The 25,566-nt window shown below is 38.4% G+C and overlaps 1 protein-coding gene across 2 annotated transcripts in view; it reads left to right on the top strand.

The window, feature by feature from the left end:
- The window catches only part of MAP3K5 (mitogen-activated protein kinase kinase kinase 5), a 226,637-nt gene that overhangs the window by 109,271 nt on the left and 91,800 nt on the right, over positions 1 to 25,566 (top strand). For both annotated transcript variants that reach the window (XM_006052268.4, XM_025294482.3), the window contains exons 8-10: positions 11,258 to 11,370; positions 21,551 to 21,710; positions 24,356 to 24,509. In XM_006052268.4, coding sequence (XP_006052330.3) covers positions 11,258 to 11,370; positions 21,551 to 21,710; positions 24,356 to 24,509 — 427 coding nt within the window. The remainder of the gene's footprint in view (positions 1 to 11,257; positions 11,371 to 21,550; positions 21,711 to 24,355; positions 24,510 to 25,566) is intronic.

The following is a 25,566-nucleotide window of genomic DNA, read 5'->3' on the forward strand; positions in this document are numbered from 1 at the left end:
TACCCGTTCACCTGTCAATGGACATTTGTGCTTGTTTCTACCTTTTAGGTGTTATGAGTAAATATTACTATAAATATGGGTGTACAAATATCTGTTTGAATCCTCTGTTTTCAATTCTTTTGAGTATAAGCCCAAAAGACGATTGTGGTTTTAAATAAATATTTAATAGTAACATGCATCATGATATCATATGAAAATTAAAAAAAACAGGTTATTAAAATAGCATGATTCTTGTTTTTGGAAAAATATGTACATAGTAAAAGGAATGAAAGGAGATAGCTAGAATTTTGACTTTTAAAATTTTTCATCCTGACTTTTCTATTACAATAAAATTATATACAAATAAGTTGTGTGAATTGGAGAGGGTTTCCCCATCTCCAGATCAAATTAACAGAGTGATTCAGCACTAATTTTTATCTCATGCTGTCTTGCTTTACTTCTGAGTTATTTTGTGAGTGATAATTTCAGAAATATCCCTAGAGATGTAAAGCACCGTGAAATTCTAATTTAATTACTTGTATGTCTTACAGAAGAATCACAGCTGTTATATCACAAAGGAGGAAAATGACAGCTAAATAGAAAGAACTTGAACTTAGTTTCTTCGTTGGTGGAAAATAGATGCTCTTTTGCTAGAAACAGTTGATTCAAGAATATTTCCTTTATTTTTTACTTGATTGCACATCTCAGTACAAATGCAAAAGTGAGCCAAGTTCTTATTCTAAAGACTCATCACTCTATTAACAAGTACTTAGCTTTTTTAGAGGTAGTTGCAATCAGGTGACAAACACAATGCTGATATAAGGCAGTCCTTGAACAAAAATCTGTTGCTCTGAAAGCTTGGACAATAACTTTTCATCTCTTCAATGTAATAATGAGTTGAAGATTAAAAATTATTTATCCTCTTTCAACACATATTTAGTACTAAGTAGAAAAAAATCAACAATAGTATAAATAACTTTAGTTACTCAAATATACTCCCTAGAATTTTCTTGAGATGTCTCTTGTCATCCTTAAGACTTGTTTCCTTCATGAAGTCTTAATGTAGCTTCATGCTAAGTTGCTTCAGTTGTGTCCAACTCTTTGCTGCCCCATGGACTATTTCCCGCCAGGCTCCTCTGTCCATGGGATTCTTCAAGCAAGAATACTGGAGTAGGTTGCCATGTCCTTCTCCAGGGGATCTTCCCGACCCAGGATTGAACCTGTGTCTCCTGCAGCTCTGCACTGCAGGCAGATTCTTTACCACTGAGCCACTGGGGAAGCCCTCTAATCATTTTATTGCTATATTTTTATAGTTTTATATTATTAATCATTGTTTATATATTTCTTTGTGTAATGTCTAACCTACTGTTCATGTTCATTTATCCTCTTGCTAGTTAAACTGTAAAGTTTTCAATGACATAAAACATCTTTGGTGCATTTTTAGAAATGACTGTATTGATCTATTTATTTATTTTTGGCAGTGCTGGGCCTTCGTGGGTGCGGGCTTTTCTCTTTTTGGTGGCGAGCAGGGGCTACTCTCTAGTTGTGGTGTGCAGGCTTCTCACTGCGGTGGTCTCTTTTGTTGCGGAGCATGGGCTCTAATGCATGTGGGCTTCAGTGGTTGCGACAAGACGGCTCAATAGTTGCAGCTCCAGGACTCTAGAGCTCGGGCTCACTAGTTGTGGTTCAGGGCCTTAGTTGCTCCACAGCATGTGGGGTCTTTCCAGACCAGAGATCGAACCCTCGTCTCCTGCATTGGCAGGCAGATTCTTTACCACTGAGCTACCAGGGAAGCCCTCTTTGATTCATTGTTATGGCACACCCAGTGGTATTGCCATGCCAGTCTTTTAAAAATTTAGTCTCTAATCTAATAAGATTGATCAAGTACACTTTGTGACAAACACCATTCTTTACAAGAGTATATCAATACCTGTTTCTGTGGTGTATAGAATCCAAACTTTATTTTTAATGTAAAAGCAGTTCTTTCTATTTTTATTTCTTGTTATTATTTTTCCTGTTTCACCCAATTCCTTTTTACTAAAAAAAACAAAAGCAGAAATAATGAAAATCGACTAAAAGTTTTTTGTTTTTTTTTTTTTAACACACACCAAAGAGTAGGCAAAGTTATATAGAGAAGAGGGCTCAGGTTTAGAATCTGGCAGAAGTGGGTAAAGTTCCTGCTCAACCACTTTTAAACTGAATGACTTAGTATTTCCATTCTGCAGAGTTCTGATTAGTAAACTTGAGAGAATCCTCCCTGCCTTAGGAGCTATATGAATTAGAAATATTATGTTTGAAGTGTCAAGTGCAAGGCCTGTACCTAGTAGGTGCCCAGTCATGAGAGGCAGCTATTATTTTTGTGTCTTTTACTGTCTGGTGGTAACCACAGCTTCCTGCGGTAGAGAATATCATCTGCTCTGTTGTGTTGTTAGAAATACACTGTCCCTGTTCATAGGAAGATTATGTGTTTCCACCCCATGATACCAGGTTCTGATTTGTATGTTGGCTAATGCTTTTTATTAGCAGAAGCTTTAAAAGCCGTGTCATTTTTCCTTAGCCATTTTCTAGAGAAAGCAGCTCCTTCAGGCTAGGTCTCAGAGGGAAAAAAGTGTCAGGCAGAGACAAGCCAGCTGATGGAGAAATTGGCAAACCACTGGGGTTTGTTGTTGATACTTGGCACATTTACGCTAAAATGACTGATACATCTTCTTCAGCTGCAATGGATTGTTTCATTATTTTAGCCTCCGTATGCATTCTTCTTGGGGCTTCCCTGGTACCTCAGCTGGTAAAGAATCTGCCTGCAATGCAGGAGACACCAGTGTGATTCCTGGGTCAGGAAGATCCCCTGGAGAAGGGATAGGCTACCCACTCCAGTGATTCTTGGGCTTCCCTGGTGACTCAGATGGTCAAGAATCTGCCTGAAATGCAGGAGACCTGGGTTTGATCCCTGGGTTGGGAAGATCCCCTGGAGGAGGGCATGGCAACCCACTCCAGTATTCTTGCCTGGAGAATTCCATGGACAGAGGAGCCTGGCGGGCTAAAGTCCATAAGGTTGCAGAGTCAGACACAACTGAGCAACTAAGCACAGCACATGCATTTTTATTAAGTTTGAATTTAAAGAAACAGTGAAATGATAATGCATATATGGAAAGTTAGCACCAAGGACACGGATACACCAGGGATAAGGATTATCATGCTCTTTAAAATAAACTTCAGTAATAGCATGAAAAATGAATCATATGCTGCATTTTCAGAGGAGACTATCCTCTCCCTAATAATAAATTAAAGGAGTTTCTTATATAAGTAGGCAACAATGAAAACTATACAAACAATATCTTTAGTATTTTTATTAAATAGTACATTCTAGTAACATTCGAATGTGGTCAAGGTGCTATGCAGTTCAGTAATGTGGTCTAAGGCGGTAGCTCTCTGGGCTTATGGTCTTATCAAGATCAGGATTTAGACTACTAAGGAAGTGAAGAGATTATTTTTTATATGACCTGCTGTATTTATCACTTGTCACAGCCTGGCTCTTGGTAAGAGATGGATGCAGGTTTTCTTCATGCAGCAGGTATTTTGAAATCACCTGCAGTGAGTTGGGCTCCTGCTGAGTCAAGTGCTGAAGATTTAGTCCTCAACAAGACTGGCAAGGCTCCTGCTGTCAGACTGCGTACAATATGAGAGATAGATGGTAAAAACAATGATTTCAGATTGTTATCAATTCTGTAATAGTCTTAGAACTATTGTTTCCTTTTTTTTTTTTCCTTGTGTCATACTCATCTGTGAATTTCAGGAAAATTTTCCAGTTCTCCTAAGTTGCCATATTTATTGGCTTAAGATTGTCCCAGATATCCATTTACTTTCTTTTTAATGCTTATATACCCTTGTGTACTAAGTCACTTTGGTTGTGTCCAACTCTTTGCGACCCTATGGACTGTAGCCCTCCAGGCTCCTTTGTCCATGGGATTCTCCAGGCAAGGATACTGGAATGGATTGCCATGCCCTCCTCCAGAGGATCTTTCAGACCTAGGGACTGAAACCACATCTCTTAAGTCTCCTGAATTGACAAGGGGGGTTCTTTACCACTAGGACCACCTGGGAAACTTCCCTTGTGTCTCCAATGGTAAAGAATCTGCCTGCCTGCAGGAGACATGGGTTCAGTCCCTGGTTCAGGAAGATCTTCTGGAGAAGGGCATAGCAACCCACTCCAGTATTTTTGTCTGGAGAATTCCACAGATAGAGGAGCCTAGCGGGCTACAGTCCATGGGGTTGCAAAGAGTAGGTCATAACTGAGAAACTAACATTTAATGCTTGTAGGACCTATACTAATGTCCCCCTTTTCATTTCTCTTTCTGTCTCTGATGAGCAGTCTATCTAGGAGTTTATCAATTTTATTAATCTTCCCCTTTTGACACTGTTCCTTTTCTTTATTGCACATCTGTTTTCTACTTCATTGATTTCTTTTCTTTATTATCTGTTCCTTCTAGTTTATTTTAGAATATGTGCTGTTTTATTTCTAGATGGAAGTTTAGAGCATTGATTTTTTTTCACCCTTGCTGCTTTCCCAGCCAGAGAAGGCAATGGCACCCCACTCCAGTACTCTTGCCTGGAAAATCCCATGGATGGAGGAGCCTGGTAGGCTGCAGTCCATGGGTTCGCTAAGAGTCGGACACGACTGAACAACTTCACTTTTACTTCTCACTTTCCTGCATTGGAGAAGGAAATGGCAACCCACTCCAGTGTTCTTGCCTGGAGAATCCCAGGGACGGGGGAGCCTGGTGGGCTGCCGTCTATGGGGTTGCACAGAGTCGGACACGACTGAAGTGACTTAGCAGCAGCTTTCCCAGCATATGCATTTAAAGATCAAAATTGTTCTGCATCCCAGATGTTTTGATATATTGAACTTTCAATATTGTTTAGGTCAAATACCTTTTAATTTTCAATGTGAATCTTTGAATCCTGGCTTATTCAGAAGTAGGTTGCCCAATTTACAGATGTATCTTTCTTGTTCTCTGGTTTAATTCTACTTTAATAAGAGGTGCCTCATAGCCCCGGAAACAGTCCACCATTTTTGGGTGTAGTGTGCCACGTAAGATAGTTCAGTTGACTTGCCTAATCATAATATTAAAATTTTCCGTATCTCTGATATTTTTTGTCTAGTTGTGCTTATGTCTTTGGAGAAGGCAATGGCACCCCACTTCAGTACTCTTGCCTGGAAAATCCCATGGGCGGAGGAGCCTGGTGGGCTGCAGTCCAGGGGGTCGCTAAGAGTCGGACACGACTGAGCGACTTCACTGTCACTTTTCACTTTCATGCATTGGAGAAGGAAATGGCAACCCACTCCAGTGTTCTTGCCTGGAGAATCCCAGGGACGGAGGAGCCTGGTGGGCTTCCATCTATGGGGTCGCAGAGAGTCAGACACGACTGAAGCAACAGCAGCAGCAGCAGCTTATGTCTTGCAATTCATTTTATATTAATTTCATATCTTCTTCACTATTTATTTCATATATTTGTTTCTTTAGTCCTTCATTCCCCCTTTTTTTCTATTAATTTAGTGTTGCATTTTATACTCTATTAACACTTTAGTCATAGTAAAGAACCTGCCTGCCAATGCAGGAGATGTAAGAGACGCAAATTCAATCCCTGGGTTGAAAAAATCCCCTGGAGGAGGGCATGGCAACCCACTCCAGTATTCTTGCCTGAAGAATCCCTTGGACAGAGGATCCTGACAGTTTGTAGTCCATTGGGTCGCAAAGAGTAGGACATGACTGAAAGAGCTTAGCGCATGTGTGCACACACACACACACACACACACACACAATACTCTTTATATTATGCTTTTAGGAGTTCCCTAGAGATGACCATCCACATCCTTGACTCTTAAAGTCTACCTTAAATTTGTATTTTACCACTTCCTTGAAGAGGAGAGAAACTTCAGCCATCCAGTCGCTCAGTCTTGTCTCTTTGAGACCCCATGGACTGCAGCACGCCAGGCTTCCCTGTCCCTCACCAACTCCCAGAGCTTGCTCAAACTCATGTCCATCGAGTCGGTGATGCTATCCAATCATCTCATCCTCTGTCGTCCCCTTTTCCTCCTGCCTTCAATCTTTCCCAGCATCAGGGTCTTTTCCAGTGAGTCAGTTCTTCACATCAGATGGCCAGATTATGGAGTTTCAGCTTCAGCATAAGTCCTTCCAATGAATATTCAGGACTGATTTCCTTTAAGAGTGACTGGTTTGATTGACTGATTTCCTTTAGGATTAACTGGAGAGAAACTTAAAGCAGAATAAATATTCAATAGTTTTAAAATGGCTAGTATCTTCCCCTGATAACTCAGTTGGTAAAGAATCTGCCTGCAATGCAGGAGACCTTGGTTTGATTCCTGGGTTGAGACGATCCACTGGAGACAGGATAGGTTACCCACTCCAGTATTCTTGGGCTTCCCTTGTGGCTCAGCTAGTAAAGAATCTGCCTGCAACACAGGAGACCTGTGTTCGATCCCTGGGTTGGGAAGATCCCCTGGAAAAGGAAAAGGCTACCCACTCCAGTATTCTGGCCTGGAGAATTCCATGGGCTGTATAGTCCATGAGGTCAAAAATAGTCAGACACAACTGAGCAACTTTCACTTTGACTTCAGTACTCTTTCTGATGCTCTTTTTGCAGTTCAGGGCTTCCAAATGGACTCACTATCCTTTAGCCTGAATACTTTTAATGCTTTTTCCATGCAGATCAGTTGGCAACCAATTCTGCCAGTTTTTGCTTATTTGTACCTCTTCTTTTTTTCATCACTCTGAATATGTCATTGCATTATCTTTTGGCTTCCATAGTTTGTATTACAAAGTCAGCTATCAATTTTATTCCATAGTTTGTATTGCAAAGTCAGCTATCAGTTTTATCAATAAAATTGCTATAAAAGTGCAATAAAATGCCTCCTTTGAAGGTAATATATCTTTATCTCTGGCTGATTTTAAGATTTTCCTCTTTGTCTTTGATTTTAGCATTTAGGCTGTGCTTATTTTATCTTATCCAGCTTGAAGTTGAGCTTCTTGAATCTGTGTTAATGTTTTCGACAGTCTTGGAGTATTTTTGGCTTTGTGTCTTCAAATACTTCTTGTGTTCTGTATTCTCTCTTCCCTCTTTCTAGGGCTACCATGATACATATGTTAGACCATTTAACTGTGTCTTATATGTCTCTTACATTCAGTTGTGTCTTTTCCCCCTCCCTTTTTCTGTGTATCAGTTTACAAACTGTTTATTGACGTTTCTTTTTTTTCTTCACCAAGTCCATCTTCTCCTCTGTCTGCTAAGTCACTTCAGTCGTGTCCAACTCTGTGTGACCCCATAGACAGCAGCCCACCAGGCTCCCCTGTCCCTGGGATTCTCCAGGCAAGAACACTGGAGTGGGTTGCCATTTCCTTCTCCAATGCATGAAAGTGAAAAGTGAAAGTGAAGTCGTTCAGTCGCGTTTGACTCTGTGCGACTCCATGGACTGCCGCCTACCAGGCTCCTCCATCCATGGGATTTTCCAGGCAAGAGTACTGGAGTGGGCTGCCATTGCCTTCTCTGTCTCCTCTGTCTAGTCTGCTATTAAACCTACACAATGAATTTTTATTTTCAGGTGTTATATATTTCAGTTCTAGACTGCTTGATTCTCTTTATCTTTTAGATTCCAACTCTAGATTGAAATTGTCTTTTCCTTCATTTGTCCATTTTTTCCACAATTTTCTTCACCATATTTGTAATAATGATTTAAAGTCCTTGTCTACAAACTCCAACATATGAATTATCTGTTGAGTCAGGTCCTCTTGTCTGTTTTGTTCTTTTGTTTATTGGTCATTTTTTCCTGATTCTGAAGTTCTCATAATTCTTTATTGTATGCCATACATTTTATATATAAGAATTATTGAGATTAAGAATGATTTTATTTTCTCTCATAGAAGGCTCTCACTTCCCTCTGTTAGCCAGACATGATAAGGAGCTGATTACCTCAAAAACTGCAGTTGAGTTGAGTTGGTCTCGGTTTCAGTTTTATCAACCCATCTATCTCTGTTTTTGTCCCTGCTTCTTGGTATGACCACCCTCAGCTTTTGATTGAGAGCCAAGCAGTGTTCTATCTTCTTATCCCTGTATACTGTAAACTGCCCTTTGGAGTTCTGAGTTTGAGTCTTTATTCTCTTACATTATAAAGCTCCAAACTTTGGAGGAGATTGTTAGCTATTTGTTGTAGGCTCCTCCCTCTAGTATTTACTTCTCAGTTCAGTTCAGTTCAGTCACTCAGTCATGTCCGACTCTTTGTGACCACATGCACTGTGGCATGCCAGGCTCCTCTGTCCTTCACTGTCTCCCAGAGTTTGCTCACATTCATGTCCATTGAGTCGGTGATGCTATCTAACCATCTCATCCTCTGTCACTCCCTTTTCATTTTGCCTTTGAGTTCTCCCAGCCTCAGGGTGTTTTCCAGTGAGTCTGCTGTTTGTATTAGGTGACCAAAGTTTTGGATCTTCAGCTTTAGCACTAGTCCTTCCAATGAATATTCAGGGTTGGTTTCCCTTAGGATTTGCTGGTTTGATCTCCTTGCAGTCCAAGGGACTCTCAAGAGTCTTCTCCAGCGCCACAGTTCAAAAGCATCAGTTCTTCAGCACTCAGCCTTCTTTATGGTCCAGCTCTCACATACGTACATGACTACTGGAGAAACCACAGCTTTGACTATATGGACAAAGTTGGCCAAGTGATGTCTCTGCTTTTCAATACACTGACTAGGTTTGTTATAGCTTTCCTTCCAAGGAGCAAGCATCTTTTAATTTCATGGCTGCAGGCACCGTCCAACATGATTTTGGAGCCCAAGAAAATAAAATCTGTTACTTCTTCTACTTTTTCCCCTTTTATTTGCCACGAAGTAATGGAACCAGATGTCATGATCTTTGTTTTTTTAATGCTGAATTTCAAACCAGCTTTTTCAGTCTCCTCTTTCACCTTTATCAAGAAGAAGGCTGTTTAGTTCCTCTTTGCTTTCAGCCATTAGAGTGGTATCATTTGCATATCTGAGGTTGTTGATATTTCTTCCGTCAATCTTGATTCCAGCGTGTGATTCATTCAGACTGGCATTTCTCATGATGTACTCTGCATATAAGTTAAATATGAAGGGTTACAATTTTTCCAATTTTGAACCAATCAGTTGTTCGTGTCTGGTTCTAACTGTTGCTTCTTGTCCTGCATACAGATTTCTCAGGAGACAGATTAGGTGGTCTGGTATTTATATTTAATGCTTTTTCTTAGTGTAAATCCATAGATATGGAAATATTGTGTCAATAGGTATGCATTACTTTTTTTTGACATTTTACAATTTTTGATAGATATTGGCAAATTGCTGCCAAGAAATAGTGTATTAATTTACTTTTAAATGTGTGAGAATTCCTACTTCCTTAAGACTTTCTCCTCAATATGCATCTTATTATGAAGTGTTCTGAGCCATAAAAAATATAACTTATTAACTTATTGGCATCTATATTTTGCTTAAAATATTTTAAATTGTATTGTTTATAGTAACAGATCTAAAAACAGATCTAAGCCCATTTAATTTTTTCAGTTTGGTTAGTTTGGCACATAGGAAATACTTATCAGTATTTACTGATTGATTTAGGGTTATCTTGCTTTTCGCATCTTCCTTTGAATTTATTAAAAGAATTTTTCCATGATTTTTTCTTTTAGTAAAAATGAAAAATTTATTTGTGAAAGATATTTCATATATTGATATGAATTGGTAGAAAGTATAAATTACTGGTAGAAAGAAAGGTATTAACTCCTTTCTTCTCCTATATCTTTTTTATTTGGACTTTCTACTTGCCTCTGAGAAAACACAAAGACCTTTGGATTTTGTATGAGTCTAAAACTTATAAATCATGTCTTTCCTTGATATGACCTGCTTTGGATATCAGCAATCTGGGTTACATGGTTTTTCCATTTTAGATTTGGTAAACTCCTGTACTTCTGGAGAGAAAAGAAATTCTTCTTAATCATCAGCAGTGATGCAGTTAAACATATTTTTTTCTTATTCCACATGCAAAACTGTTCAAGCCAACTAGTTAAAGTTAATACTTGTTTGAGTTTTGTTTCTTCTCAGAGATACTTTTCCTGATTAAAAAATAAGACCCTTAAAAGGGCACATGATTCTCAATATTCAGAAAATATGTACTTATCCTTTTCAAGTTTACCTTACCATTTTAAAGTACAGAAAATTTCAAGTATGTATAATAGCCAAGAATGTACTCTAATGTACACCATTGTGCCCACTGCCATTTTTGCAATTCCCATCTTTCATTTTCAGTTCATGATTTTAATAAAAATGCTTTTATCTTAGAATTCTAATGTTTTTCCCTACATATCTCTTTACTGTATCATTAAATGTTTATTCACTAGGTATTTAGTCTTTATATCTTTCTCAAATCTGGTTTTTTAAAGTAGAGATTTCATTTTTCATGTTTGTCTCAGTTTTTATTAGTTACTAGGCCATTTATGTTAATTTTGTTCTTCTTCATGCTCTTAAATGAAATAATATTGAGTATTATTGCCTGTTAAATGATGTATATGAGGGGACCCTTGAACAGAACCTATGAAGTGTTACCTTGAAAATACAGTGGATGCACAAGCACTGAAGACTTTTCAAATGCTGAAGCATTTTTAAAGGTAGATAGATTCATGCACATCCAGAAAATGGTTCTCATTCTCTTTGAGCAAAAACTAGTATGCACAAGCACCGTCTCTCTTTTCCTAGTTTCTTATTGCAATTGACATTCTTTATTGTATTTTTATATCGCTCTTATGAAAATGATTGTTTCAGTATGTTATGTAGATAATATTCCTGATTGCTTTGTGTATTGTTTTTACTTTGTTTACTTATAAAACTTTTCAAAAAACCACTTAACAAATATGCACAGGGTTCTTATCTTTAAATTTTCACTTTTTATAAATGCTCATGCACTCACACACGTACATTCTCTCACGTCCCTGGAAGACTGTTGAAGAGTGGATTTTTTAAAAGGCTGGGGCTGCTATGGTGAGGCTGAGTTAAGTGGGGGGAATGCCATGTTGCTGAGGGTGAGGGTGTGCAGTTACTTAAGCATTAAATCCTAATAGCACACTAGATTCTGGGGTGAAGGCCAGTGGAATATTTTTACTTGCTCAGGCCTTGGAGTTCTGCAAACAGAAGCTATTGCAAACTCAGAGTTTCATGATTGAGAAAGTAAACTTGTACATTTGTGGGTTTTTGTTTTTTTTATAGGTTCAAAAAGGCATTTGAATCAGAGCCAACACTACAGTCAGGAATTAATTATGCGGTCCTCCTCCTGGCATCTGGGCACCAGTTTGAATCTTCCTTTGAGCTCCGAAAAGTTGGTAATTACAGCTTGATGTTTTACATGGAATCAAAAAAGTGGATCCAACTCAGTGCAAAGAAAAAGGGTCTTTCATAGATAGTTCCTTTGCTTTCTGTCTCATCTGACTTCCTGAAAAAAATTATATCTCCTTATTTAATGTTTCATGCTATTGTGCAGAATCTTGATATTGGGATGTAATTAGGTTTTTAATGTATTTCACCTGATTCTAAAAATCCCCTAGTTGATATTTTTTTATTCCCTCTCAGTATGTGTATGTTAGTCTTTAGTCCTGTCCAGCTCTTGGCGACCACATGTACTGTAGCCCGGCAGGCTGTTCTATCCATGGGATTCTCCAGATAAGAATATTGGAGTGCACTGCCATATCCCTCTCCAGGGGGTTTTCCAGAGCCAGGGCTCTAACCCGGGTCTCCTGCACTATAGGCAGACAGTGCAGACAGTTTTTACCTGCTGAGCCTCCAGGGAAGCCCATTCCTTCTCAAACTCATATTAGAAATAGGGGCTTTGCATTTAGCCCACAACTCCTGAATAACGTAGTAGTATTCTATGGAACATCAAGAAAGTTTCCTATTTTAGGTTAATTTTGTTTTCCTGGTGCTGAAAAAAAAAAAAAAAAGGCAAGAAAGACTTCTGATACTCCCTGTGTCTGTTTCTCATGCACACCTGCCCTATGACTTCAGCGTTGTTTCTGGTAGAGCCTCCCAAGACCCTAGAACATCAGGTCAAGCAGATGGAGTCTTGGCAGTGACTGGTCTCCTCAGAGACCATCTCTGAATTGTAGCCATTGATATAATGTGCTTTTGTCCCTTTTATCAGTGGGCATTGTCTTACATGCTGACCCTTCTTGGGAATTTTTAAAGATTAGGACATCTTAAGTGAATAACTTTTGTATGATTTCCTTGGTTCTTGCTTTGATAACATTTTTAAGGTTCTAGATACTGAATACTGTGTAAGGTAGTCAAATTTTCTATCTCTTGAATGTTGAACTGTCTTTTTGCAGAGAAGCTTTCCAACTCTCATAGGAGTTTTTACTACAGACAGAAATGTTTTTCCATGGTTTTTGTAGAGGAAAAAAAATTGATCTTAGTGAAGCTGTGAATTATAGGTAGATTAAACTTTTCTTTTAAGATTTCTAACTGGACAATGTTTTTAATCTTTCATAAAGAAAAAATGAGCCCTGGGTGCTTTTTTTACACTATTTGGGAAGGGCTAATTAAATAACCATATGTATATTCTGGGAAATCTTTGAAGGCAAGTAAATTTTGAGTATTAAATTCTTTTTAAAAGCCCAGACTAAAAGAATGATACAGTGTTTGTCGCTGCTGGATTGCAGTGGTATTCAATGCACAAAGTTTTATTTGAATTCATTTTTTTTTAAGCTGGAAAATGAAATCAGAAAAAATACACTGCAGTGTGTACTTTTCAGAAATTATCATCATAATAAAATTCTCCATCTAAAGTTATTTTTAAAACTCTATACTGATCCTATGTATTGAGCTTCCCTAGTAGCTCAGTTGGTAAAGAATCTGCCTGCAATGCAGGAGACTGAGTTCAATCCCTGGGTTGGAAAGATCCCCTGGAGAAGGAAATGTCAACCCACTCCAGTATCCTTGCCTGGAAAATCCCATGGACAGAGGAGCCTGGTGGTCTGCAGACCATGGGGTCGCTGTATTAGTGATCTAAAATGACTTGTATTACTCTGTTCTTGAACTTGAGGTTGAAGCCTCCATATCATTACAGAAATTGGCATTGATTTGCATGTGTAGGTAGAGCAGTAACATAGTGGTTTGAAATATACCTGTCCTAAATTCTCTTTTTTAAGTTAAATGTAGATTAAGATGGTCAGCACTCTTCTAAGGGAGTAGCTCTTAAATGTTCTCACTACAAAAACAAATGGAAATTATATGACATGATGGAGGTGTTAGCTAATGCTATAGTGATCATTTCTGCCAGATACAAGTGTATCAGATCAACATGCTGCACATCTTAAAATTACACAATGTTTCTGTCAATTATGTCTTTGAAGAACTGGAGGGAAAAAAAGGATGATCAGCACTCTGAGGTTTGAGGAACTGTGATTAATGGAATTTTGTAAAGGAAACACACTTCAACTTTTTCCAGGAAGAGCTCATTCATAATACACATTGAACAAGCATTTGAAAGCATATGAAGTTGAATTTTTAATTTGGAAATTGCAAAACTTACACAGACTTAAAATATGACTTGACAATGAATTTTTAGTTCCCATAAAAGCTAAATTTTAGGCTTCTAAAATACTGTGATATACACTGGAAAATGTATGTCCTTAAATAACTGAAAGGGGCTTCCCAGGTGGCTCAGTGGTAAAGAATCCACCTGCCAATGTAGGAGACATGGGTTCTATCCCTGGGTCATCCTCTGGAGAAGGAAATGGCATCTCACTCCAGTATTCTTGCCTGGGAAATCCCATGGACGGAGGAGTCTGAAGGGCTAAAGTCCATGGGGTTGCAAAAGAGGCAGACACAACTTAAAGACTAAACAATGATGATACTAAAAGGAAGTTAAAGCTCACTAACTTAGATTCTACTCATAAATTATGCTAAGAAATATAGGTTGACCTAAAATTAATGTTTATATGGTAAAATAGGATTAAAGGGATTTTCAGGGAAAAACAGGTTGATTAAATGAATATTTTAACATAATAATTGTATTAATTAAAGTAATTAACTTACTAATTAACAACATATTTGAGATATTTTAAAGATATATAGTTGCATTCTTTTTTAAATCATAACTCAGTTCTTGAGTTCTGATAGTATTCATTTTTCTTTATGAAATCTTTTCTTTAGATGTATTTTGAAATTTAGTTATAAAGGGTAAACAATGAAAATTAAGATGTCATGAGATGATTATTAAGCCTGAAGCTTTTCAAACATATTATCTTAAGTTTAAGAATTCTAATGTTAAGAATAATTCTTAACTGTTATCATCTGTTGACCAAAGACTGTTAATTCTAGTTTTGTGTTTGTTTGAGGTTATGGCTAATTGTTTCATGATGTGTTTTCAATATCCCAGTTTTTGAATAATCATTGGTGTTTGTACTGTTTAGAACTAGGATTTGGAAACAACTGCATCTTTTATCTTTATCCTTTTTTCAGCTTCACAAGACTTAAAATTAATAAGCTTTAGTTAAATAAAAGATGTTTCTCCTGTGTTCTGTGGAATTTTCAACCATGAGACACTTTATGAGATGATGATGTAATAAGAGAACAGTGTGATTGGAATTGAGACAAACCACTATTTGAATCTTATTTTCAGGGCGCCATAAAAATAAAATTTGTGTTACTGAATATAAAAATCCAAGACTCTTAAAGGATAATCAAGAAAAAGAAATCAAAACAAAACTAAAATCCATCACCAACCACAAAACAACTCATTTGCTGTCAATGGAGGTGACCAAATTCTCAGAAAATTTGAAATTATAGGGAACAAAGTACAATACTTTCCCTTCCTTTTAAAGGGATACTATAGTTCATCCCTGGAGAAGGAAATGGCAACCCACTCCAGTATTCTTCCCTGGAGAATCCCATGGACAGAGGAGCTTGGTGGACTACAGTCCGTGGGGGTCTCAGAGTCAGACCTGATTGAGTAGAGCATAGATTATCCAGTTGAGGAGGTAAAGCTCTTCTTAAGATATGCTACATACTAACTGTATATTTTTAAGAATGTATTCTTCAGAAGAATGCTAGCTGATAAAGTAGAAGGACTGATGAAACTGATAATGGTAGTGATGCTAAAATAATGATTCTGACAAGGATCATTGATTAGAACTAACACCATTAGGATGTTTATTTTTTTTTTAATTTTCATTTGCCATATTTACATGAAACCCAAGCTCACCAGCAAATTGCTTACCAATCACAAAGGAACAATGCACCCATACCCTCCAGGGGTTTAGCCGTCAGTGATCCACCCAGCATGGCTTGATGGCTGGACTTTTGCCAGCTGATACAGAGAACGTGAAGTAAGCGGCATCTCCTGTGAAACATTGTTGTCCAGTCGCCCAGGCATGTCCGACTCTTTGCGACTCCATGGACTGCTACATGCCAGGCTTCCCTGTCCTTCACTATCTCCCGGAGTTTGCTCAAACTCATGTCCATTGTATCAATAATGCCATACAACAGTCTCATCCTCTGTCACCCCCTTCTCTTCCTCCCCTCAGTCATGTGAAATAGTCTCACCAAAAATGTTTAACCCAAGCCTTAAGATTTAACATTCAGTTAGTAGAATCACAGTTGGATAGAGAAATAAGTCAGACAACACCAAGAAATGCTATCAGCCAGATCCCGAATGTCAAGACATTCTACAGGACTCCCTGCCTGGTCTCTTCAAAAAGTCAATGTCATGGAGAAAAGTATGGGTGGATTGGTTAGGTTAAAAGACATTTCAGTTCAGTTCAGTCGCTCAGTCATGTCCGACTCTTTGTGACCCCATGAACCGCAGCACGCCAGACCTCCCTGTCCATCACCAACTCCCGGAGTCCACCCAAACCCATGTCCATTGAGTCGGTGATGCCATCCAACCATCTCATCCTCTGTCATCCTCTTCTCCTCCTGCTCTCAATCTTTCCCAGCATTAGGGTCTTTTCAAATGAGTCAGCTCATTAGAGACATTTTTTTAAAATGCAATTAATGATTCCTGTTTGGATTCCAGTTTGAAAAAACAAAGAGAAAAACAACAAAAAGCTATTCAGTTCAGTCGCTCAGTCGTGTCTGACTCTTTGCAACCCCATGGACTACAGCACTCCAGGCTTCCCTGTTCATCACCAACTCCCAGAACTTGCTCAAACTCATGTCCATCGCATCAGTGATGCCATCCAACCATCTCATCCTCTGTCGTCCCCTTCTCTTCCTGCCTTCAATCTTTCCCAGCATCAGAGTCTTTTCCAGTGAGTCAGTTCTTTGCATCAGGTGGCCAAAGAAATTTGGGGAACGGTCGGGGAATTTGAATCAGGACAAGATATTAAATAATATGAGAGAATTATTATTTTTATTAGGTGCAATAATCAAATGCGGCTTCCCTTGTAGCTCAGTGAGTAAAGAATCTGCCTACAATGCAGGAGATTCGGGTTCGATTCCTGGGTTGGGAAGATCCCCTGGAGAAGGAAATGAAACCCACTCCAGTATTCTTGCCTGGAGAATCATATGAACAGAGGAACCCAGAGGGCTATAGTCCATGGGGTCGCAGGAGTTGGACACGACTAAACAGCCACCACCAAGGATTTGGGAACATGAAATCAGTTACTAAAAATATCTAACCATCTAAAGACCTGTTCCACCAGTTTCCCTGGAGCACAGAGTGCCTCATTCTCCACCCTGAATTCCCCTCAGGGGGTGTTGAAGCTCAGCAGCCAGGGTTCAGTCTCCACAGAGGCAGAGGTCAGATGCCCTTGTTGTTGTTCAGTTGCTGACAAGTGTTCAAAAAAATGATCAAGGAGAATGTGTAGGAGAATTTTTATACTATGACACAATATTTGAGGGTGAAATCTGTAATTTTATCTGAAATGGTTCAGCCAAAGTATTCAGGGAGATGAAGCAATAGCAAAATGTTAGCAGTTGTTGAAAATGTGATCATTGTAGTATTTTTCTACTTTGATGTATGCTTGGAATTCATCACAATGGAAAGTTAAGCTGGTAACAATCTAACCTCCACCGGGGCTGTGCGACCTTCAACAAGTTGCTCAACATCTCTAGGCATTTTTTTTTTTCCATCATTGCCAAAGGGACTAATCTTTAACTGATTGTGTGGTGGTTTTGCTTTTCAGTCGTTCTGTTGAGTCTGACTCTTTGTGACCCCATCGACAACAGCATGCCAGGCTTCCCTGTCCTTCACCATCTCCCAGAGCTTGCTCAAACTCATGTCCATTGAGTCGGTAATGCCATCCAACCATCTCATCCTCTGTCATCCCCTTTTCCTCCTGCCTTCAATCTTTCCCAGCATCAGGGTCTTTTCTAATGAGTTGGCTTTTCCCATCACGTGGCTGAAGTATTGGAGCTTCAGCTTCAGCATCAGTCCTTCCTATGAATATTCAGGATTGATATCCTTTAGGATGGATTGGTTGGATCTCCTTGCAGTCCAAGGGACTCTCAAGAGTCTTCTCCAACACCACAGTTCAAAAGCATCAATTCTTCCATGCTCAGCCTTCTTTATGGTCCAATTCTCATATCCATACATGACTAGTGGAAGAACCATAGCTTTGACTATACAAATGTTTGTCAACAAAGTAGTGTCCCTGCTTTTAATACATTGTCTAGGTTTGTCATAGCTTCTTTTAAGGAGCAAGTGTTTTTTAATTTCATGACTGCGGTCACCATCCACAGTGATTTTGGAGCCCAAGAAAATAAAGTCTGACACTGTTTCCATTGTTTCCCCATGTATTTGCCATGAAGTGATGGGACTGGATGCCATGACCTTCGGTTTTTGAATGTTGAGCTTTAAGCCAGCTTTTTCACTCTCCTCTTTCTCTTTCATCAAGAGGCTCTTTAGTTCCTCTTTGCTTTCTGCCATTAGGGTAGTATCATCTGCATACCTGAGGTTGTTGATATTTCTCCTGGCAATCTTGAGTTCAGTTTGTGCTTCATCTGGCTCAGCATTTCCCATGATGTACTCTGCATATAAGTTAAATAAGCAGGGTGACAATATACAGCCTCGATGTACTCCTTTCCCAATTTTGAGCTAGTCCATTATTCCATATCTGGTTCTAACTGTTGCTTCTTGACCTGGATACAGGTTTCTGAGATAGCAGGTAAGGTGGTCTGTTATTCCCATCTCTTTAAGGATTTTCCAGTTTATTGTGATCCACACAGTCAAAGGCTTTAGCATAGTCAATGAAGCAGAAGTAAATGTTTTTCTGGAATTCCCTTGCATTTTCTATGATCCAACAGATGTTGGCAACTTACTCTCTGGTTCATCTGCCTTTTCTAAATACAGCTTGAACATCTGGAAGTTCTTGGTTCATTTACTGTTGAAGCCTAGCTTGGGGAATTTTGAGCATTACCTTCCTAGAGTGTGAAATGAGTGCAGTTGTGTGGTAGTTTGAGCATTCTTTGGCATTGCCTTTCTTTGGGATTGGAATGAAAACTGACCTTTTCCAGTCCTGTGGCCACTGCTGAGTTTTCCAAATTTGCTGGCATATTGAGTGCAGCACTTTCACAGCATCATCTTTTAGGATTTGAAATAGCTCAGCTGGAATTCCATCACCTCCACTAGTTTTGTTCATAGTGACTCTTCCTAAGGCCCACCTAACTTCACACTCCAGGATGTCTGCTTCTAAGTGAGTGATCACACCATCGTGGTTATCTGGGTCATTAAGACCTTTTCTGTCTGGTTTTGTATATTTTTGCCACCTGTTCTTAATATCTTCTGCTTCTGTCAGGTCCATACCATTTCTGTCCTTTATAGTGCCCATCTTTGCAGGAAATATTCCCTTGATATCTCTAATTTGTGTTGTTGTATGGGTTGAAAAGAGTTACCTTTTCAGTGTGCCATGCTAGGGCTAGGCATATAATGAGTGTTCAATAAAAATGTCATACCTTTCTCTGTTAAAACAGCTGCTGCAAAATATAAAAACTATGATAGATAGAAACTAAACTATTAAAAAAATTTTCAATTCTTAGAAGTCAACCAGTTCTAATTAGAGCATTGTCAACATTTAAATTGCCTAAACAGATGATTGAATCAAAGAACTGGTATTTAAAACAGCAATGACATGCTGTTAATTGCTTATAAATTTTGCCAAAATTTTTTAAATAGTGAAAAATAGCCAGATAGTAAGGACTTGGTAAAAAGATAGAATCATCCATCAGCAATAGTGCTTTAATAATTTGGTCCTAACGATCAAAAACCTTAAAAGTGCTATAGCCTGGGACCAAGCATAACACTACCTCTGAGACTCTATCCTATGGAAATAATCCTAATTATGGAACAAATATCATGTACTAAGATATTTATTCCTCTATTCCTTGGATGCGTAGGTGGAGGGGGCTTGGGGAGAAAGGGATCCTAAATATAAAAAATTAGAGCCATATTCTTAACTCCAAACTTAAAAGATTACTATCTCCTGTAGAAACAGGTTTCATACATCATGTGGAAAGACCATAAATGCTAATTCATAAAAGATATATAAACATATGAAGACAGTCAATCTCAAAGGTTTGAAAAAAAAGCATGTTTCCTTTTGTTCTCCATTACATTGGCAAAGATGAAAGGACATAATATTACCCATAATGTGTGCTCAGCCACTCAGTCATGTCCAACTCTTTTCGACCTCCTGGACTGTTACCCGCAAGGCTCCTCTGTCCATGGGATTTTCCAGGCAATAATACTGCAGTGGGTTGCCATTTCCTATTCCAAAGGATAGTCCCCACCCAGGGATCAAACCCACATATCTTGTGTCTCCTGCATTGGTTGGCAGATTCTTTACCACTGCACCACCTGGGAATCCCACTACCTATAATATCAACACTAAAATGAGCATATCTCTGTCCCCAACAAGTTCAAGTTGAGGATTTTATTACAAAGAAATAATTGAACAAGTGCACAAAGCTATGTGTACAAGAATATTTATAGTGATAAAAAGCAGCTACCATCTTCATTTGGGTAAATAAACCATGACCCATCTGTATACTAAAATACTATTTGCCATTAAACAAGAAATACATTTTGCCCAAATGCTGAATGATTCAGAGTCGCATCATTTGAGCAAATTATGCTAAGGCCAAAGTTAAGATGACCCTCATAGAGTGAACTTCTGGCATGTGAGAATAAATCTACATTTTAATTTTAAAACTAATATAATTTTACTGTTAAACACTTTCATAGTCCCTGTTTAAATGTTTAAATGGTCTGATGCTACCTTAGTCCTACATTCATTGTTCTGAAAGTATGAAACAAAAAAAAAGAAATATTCATATTCAACTGAGGTTGACAGAGACACACAGTTTTAGTATCTAATTTCCCCCCTACACTTTCTTCTTCCATTTATATTTGTTGTATTTTTTCTGTCCAGGTAGGATATCATAGATGTTGTTGTATACACGTGCAGTTTTTTTTCATCTCATGAAATTTTAAGGTGGCAAAGCTGTTCTCTTTTTAAATTATCATCACAAAATGTGAATTCCCAAATGGACTTTTTCCTAAAATACTCATGGCTTAAGTGGAATTATATAATAAAAAACAGCATAAGGTTTTTTAAAGGTTGTTTTGTTCCATTAAAGCATAATTTTAAAAAAAAGGTAAATTCATGACTCTCCGAAAATATTAAAGATTCTATTTAATTCAGTGAACATGGAAACAGTAAGAGGCTATGTCCTGTTTAAAGTGCTTTTAAGAAGCTAATGTTAGTCATTCAGTCACGTCTGATACTTTGTGACCCCGTGGACTGTAGCCTGCCAGGCTTCTCTGTCCATAGAATTCTCCAGGCAAGAATGCTGGAGTGGGTAGCCATTCCCTTCTCAAGAGGATCTTCCTTGGAGATAAGGTAATCATAATTTAACAAAGAAATCTTAGAATCAGATTTCTGAGTTTGATTTTTTAAAAGCTAGTTTATAACCAGCCAGTTATAAATATTAGATATTGTTTCACTAGACAGGAATGCAAAACACAAATTAACAAGGAAACTTCTCTAAGCCTGAGATCATTTATTGTTGTTATTTAGTCACTAAGTCGTGACCAACTCTTTTGCAACCCCATGCCTTGTAGCCCACCAGGCTTCTCTGTCCATTGGGTTTCCCAGGCAAGAATACTGGGGTGAGCTGCCATTTCCTTCTCTAGGAAATCTTCTGACCCACGGATGAAACCTGCATCTCCTGCATCAGCAGGTGGATTCTTTACCACTGAGCCACCAAGGAAGCCCATATACAAACATATATAATAATTCTGGAATGATGTATATCATTGTGAAGTTGGCAGTTATTTGGAGGTTTTCAAATTGAAGGGAAATTATCAGTTTTTTCTGTGTACCTTTCTGATTAGTCTTTTTTTTCTCTCTCTTTTACAATGAACTTAAGCCCTTTTAAGAATCAAAAATTTAACAAAGGTATTTTAATCTGAAAGGAGGAATGAAAGCTTGCTTTTTAATAAAGAAGTCAGCTCTGCCTGCCTGTGGTGTGTTTGTAACGTTCTTTTTCCTATTCATCTTCTAGGGGTGAAGCTAAGTAGTCTTCTTGGTAAAAAGGGAAACTTGGAAAAACTCCAGAGCTACTGGGAAGTTGGATTTTTCCTGGGGGCCAGTGTCCTGGCCAATGACCACTTGAGAGTCATTCAAGCATCTGAAAAGCTTTTTAAACTGAAGACACCTGCATGGTAATAGTAAACTGTTAGGCGTTTATAGATTTATTTTTTATAAAAGCTCCTATCACTTGTTTCTAAATTGTTAAATATGTTGAACTGACAATTAGGTGATTTTATTTGCTTAGAGACTGAAATGCACAATCTAGAGGAAAAAGTGATTGATGCTCGTAAACAAAATGTATTGATTGTAGGTTCTGATGACTTTAGACACAGGTGGTATCTGATGGCCACCAAGCTTAGCCTTTCCATCACACTGACCAACCCACTAGCCCAAGTGGCCAGTATCTCCTACTTGAATCATACACACACCTCCAACTTTACATGTGCAGCTCTAATCAGCAGATTCACAAGCTTCTATCTCAGCTTCCCAGTCTCTGCTCCAAACATGTGCCCTCTGTTTCCTTCATGATCTAACTTCCCTCTTAGGACTCTCATTCTTGAGTTGCACTTCTTTGTTACTTAGAATTTCCTAACACTTTTAGATGTTGCGTATATTGTGTGTGTTTTTCTAATTTCAAATAGTTCTTGGGATGCAACCAAGTCTCATCACTATGGATGTGGTAACTGGAAAGATTAAAACAAAATTCCATCTGCATTTGAGACTATTTTTAGTGCTAATTTTATTATGCATCTCATGTAATGATTGACTATTAGCTTTAAAGATTTTTAAAGGTTAACTGTGAGATGTAGAGAACAAACATATGGACACCAAGGGGGGAAAAAAGGAGTGGGGTAAATTGGGAGATTGGAATTGATATATGAACACTATTAATACCGTGTGTAAAACAGATAATGAAATAGAACCTACTGTATAGCACAGAGAACTCTACTTAATGCTCTGTGGTAACCTAAATGGAAAGGAAATCCAAAAAAGAGGAGTATTTGTGTATCTGTAGCTGATTGATTTTGCTGTATAACAGAAACTACCACAACATTGTAAAGCAACTATACTCCAATAAAAAATAATTTAAGAAAAATTAAGTTTACCTGTGATATCAAGAAAGGCTCAAAGCAGCTCAGGACTCAGGCCACTGATGCTTTGTCATCAGAGGGACAATTTGAGGAGATGCCCAACACAGTAGACCTTTGTGACCTTTTAAAGCATTGGGTCACATTCAGGTCTCCCTCATTAGCAGATACTTCCCAGCATCACTCCCATAATGATCTTTCTAAAATGCATGTCTGAGCCTCCCCTTCCACTAAAATCTTTAAATCAGCATACTTTAATGACTCCTCACAGCCTAAGGGATAAAGTCCACCTCCTTGGCGTGGCAAAGGTTTGCCCTCAGTCACTAAACCTCAGTCCTTGTCACACCCCGAGATTTACACTGCTCTCTGTTTACACTGAGCTTGCAAGATTCTGGCTTCTTACTGCTGTGTCTCAACACACGATGAGCTTCATCTTCCAGCCCTCTCCTCCACCTGGGGAGCATTCACGGGTCATGTCTATCCCTAAATCCCACGCCAACCTAAGACCCTTCCCCACAGCCAGACAGAAGGTGGTGGATGTTGTTACATAGACTTCTGTGTGTGATCCACTTGTCTCCTGAACCTTTTTTCTTCTGTGTTTAGTCATATTTCTACTGATACTCCTTTATGACTTTTGGCAGTTTTATCTCCGTGAGTTAAAGCTCCATGGGCATTTATTTCATGGTGCTCCGCACCTTTTACTTTTCTGTCTCCTTGGCCCTGCGTGCAGCTTGAGGACAGGGTTGTGGTGTCAGTAGCACGCTGACAGCAGGCATTCAGCGAATGACGTGAAAATAAATGAACCAATAAATGCACACACATCCCATGCCGTCAAATTGGTTGTTGCTTTATGACGACCATCCCGATGTTGGTTGAGGAGGAGGCTGGAGCACAGATACAAAGTTTCAATTAGAGGTCTCTTGGCCTTTGTTAACAAGAAAACAGGCATTATCTTGTGCCGCAGTGACAACAACCACAAAACAATGTTCTGTTCCCATTAATTTAATGTTAATTCCATGTGTGTAGTTTATAGTTTACAAAGTGCTTGCATGCCCATTATCTCATATAATTATCTTACTTCTCATATTTTCCTGACTTTTTCCTTCGAGGCAACATCTGTCTTGCAATTTAAGGATGTTCATATAATGCATATGAGCTGAGTTACTTCAGAGCAAAATAATATTTCTTATGATGGGCCTATTTAGAAAGATTTCCCAAAGGAAGATATTTTAAAGCAAATGCATTAACACTTTATTAAGTAGAATATATGCATTACTTTATTTATTTTTTTAATTTTTAAGATATTTATTATTGTTTATTTATTGGGCCCCCTGCATTGGAAGTGCAGTGTCTTAGCCACTGGACTACCAGAGAGGTCACTAGGCTTTACTTTAAAAGTCATGTTTTAAGTAGATGTTTTGTTCAGTCCACGTTATGTAAGCTGTCTAAGCCTTAGTTTCCTCATCTTTAAAATGGGGGGGAAATGGCCTACTTTATTGCCTTTTTGTGAGTTTTAAATGAGATAATGTGATAGTGTATGACATGTAACAAAAAATGAAGTTTGGTGACTTGGCTTGTATAATTATTAATGCCATGTTTAAATTACGTTTACAAAGTAAGACTGGGATATGTGGGAATAGGTAGTTCTAATTTTGCCTATTACAAGTTTTATATCGTTTAATTTTTAGGTACCTCAAGTCTATCGTAGAGACAATTTTGATATATAAGCATTTTGTGAAACTGACTTCGGAACAGCCTGTGGCCAAACAGGAACTTGTGGACTTCTGGATGGATTTCCTGGTCGAGGCCACAAAGACAGATGTCACTGTAGTTAGGTTTCCAGTAAGTACTCTTCACTTAACTCTAAGGACGTTTATGTTTTGTTTCCTTTCTTTAAAGAACATCTTGCACTTGTGACTGTAACAGTATTAATGTGCTCTTTTTCATGCACAGCAAGTGAAGATGGTCATCTGGTTAAAATACTTATTTTCTACAAATTGGTGTGCTTTAGCTTACTTTAGAAAATAACTGTCACAGTCAGAGAAAGAAGATATGTTTTCATGTTTTTGCCATGACACTTGGTGGTTTCCTTTGATGAGTTGTAATGTGTGCTTTCCCAGGAAAAGATTATCTCTTAGCTCAAGAAGTCAAGATATCTTCAGATCAGATGAATGGGTGCTTTTAATTCATACTGCAGTTTTGTTGACATTGTCACCGTCAACATCGTCAACATTATTGTGGTGAAAAGTGTCAGGCTCACCTGCATTGTTACTCCATCACTACCACTCACTACCCATGTGGGTCAGAGTTAGATGAGGTGTCGCTTTCTACAGTGCTTTAGAGCAGGGATCCGCAACCTCTGGGATCTAATGCCTGATGATCTGAGGTGGAGCTGATGTAATAATCATAGAGATAAAGTGCACAATAGATGTAAATATACTTGAATCATCCTGAAAGCTCCCCACCACCACCACCCCCCGGCCGGCCACTTCATCCATGGAAAATGTGTCTTCCATGAAATTGGTCCCTGGTGCCTAAAAGGTTGGGGACTGCTGCTCTAGAGGATGGGAAATGATATTTCATAGGTCTGGTCTGCAACTCATTATGCCTAGTTTCTATCAGATTTAGATATTTAAATGTATAACACACATACACACACTTTAAAAATATATTGTCTACCTTAGCTCATTCCACACCCATCCTGATAATTCTTGGAAAATCATCCAAAGCAATGTAGCTTTAGCACCCAATTCAAGAATTACTGGCAACTGACTGTATACACAGACCTCTTCCCACGTCAAAGTGATGCCAGAAATCTGTTTGAGCTCTGTTAGTCTCAGTCCTTCATACTCAGCGGTGATGACAACTCTTAATTCTTTTTATAAAATCTTGTTTTCTA

This window comes from Bubalus bubalis, chromosome 10 (genome assembly GCF_019923935.1).
Source record: "Bubalus bubalis isolate 160015118507 breed Murrah chromosome 10, NDDB_SH_1, whole genome shotgun sequence".
Taxonomy (NCBI): domain Eukaryota; kingdom Metazoa; phylum Chordata; class Mammalia; order Artiodactyla; family Bovidae; genus Bubalus; species Bubalus bubalis.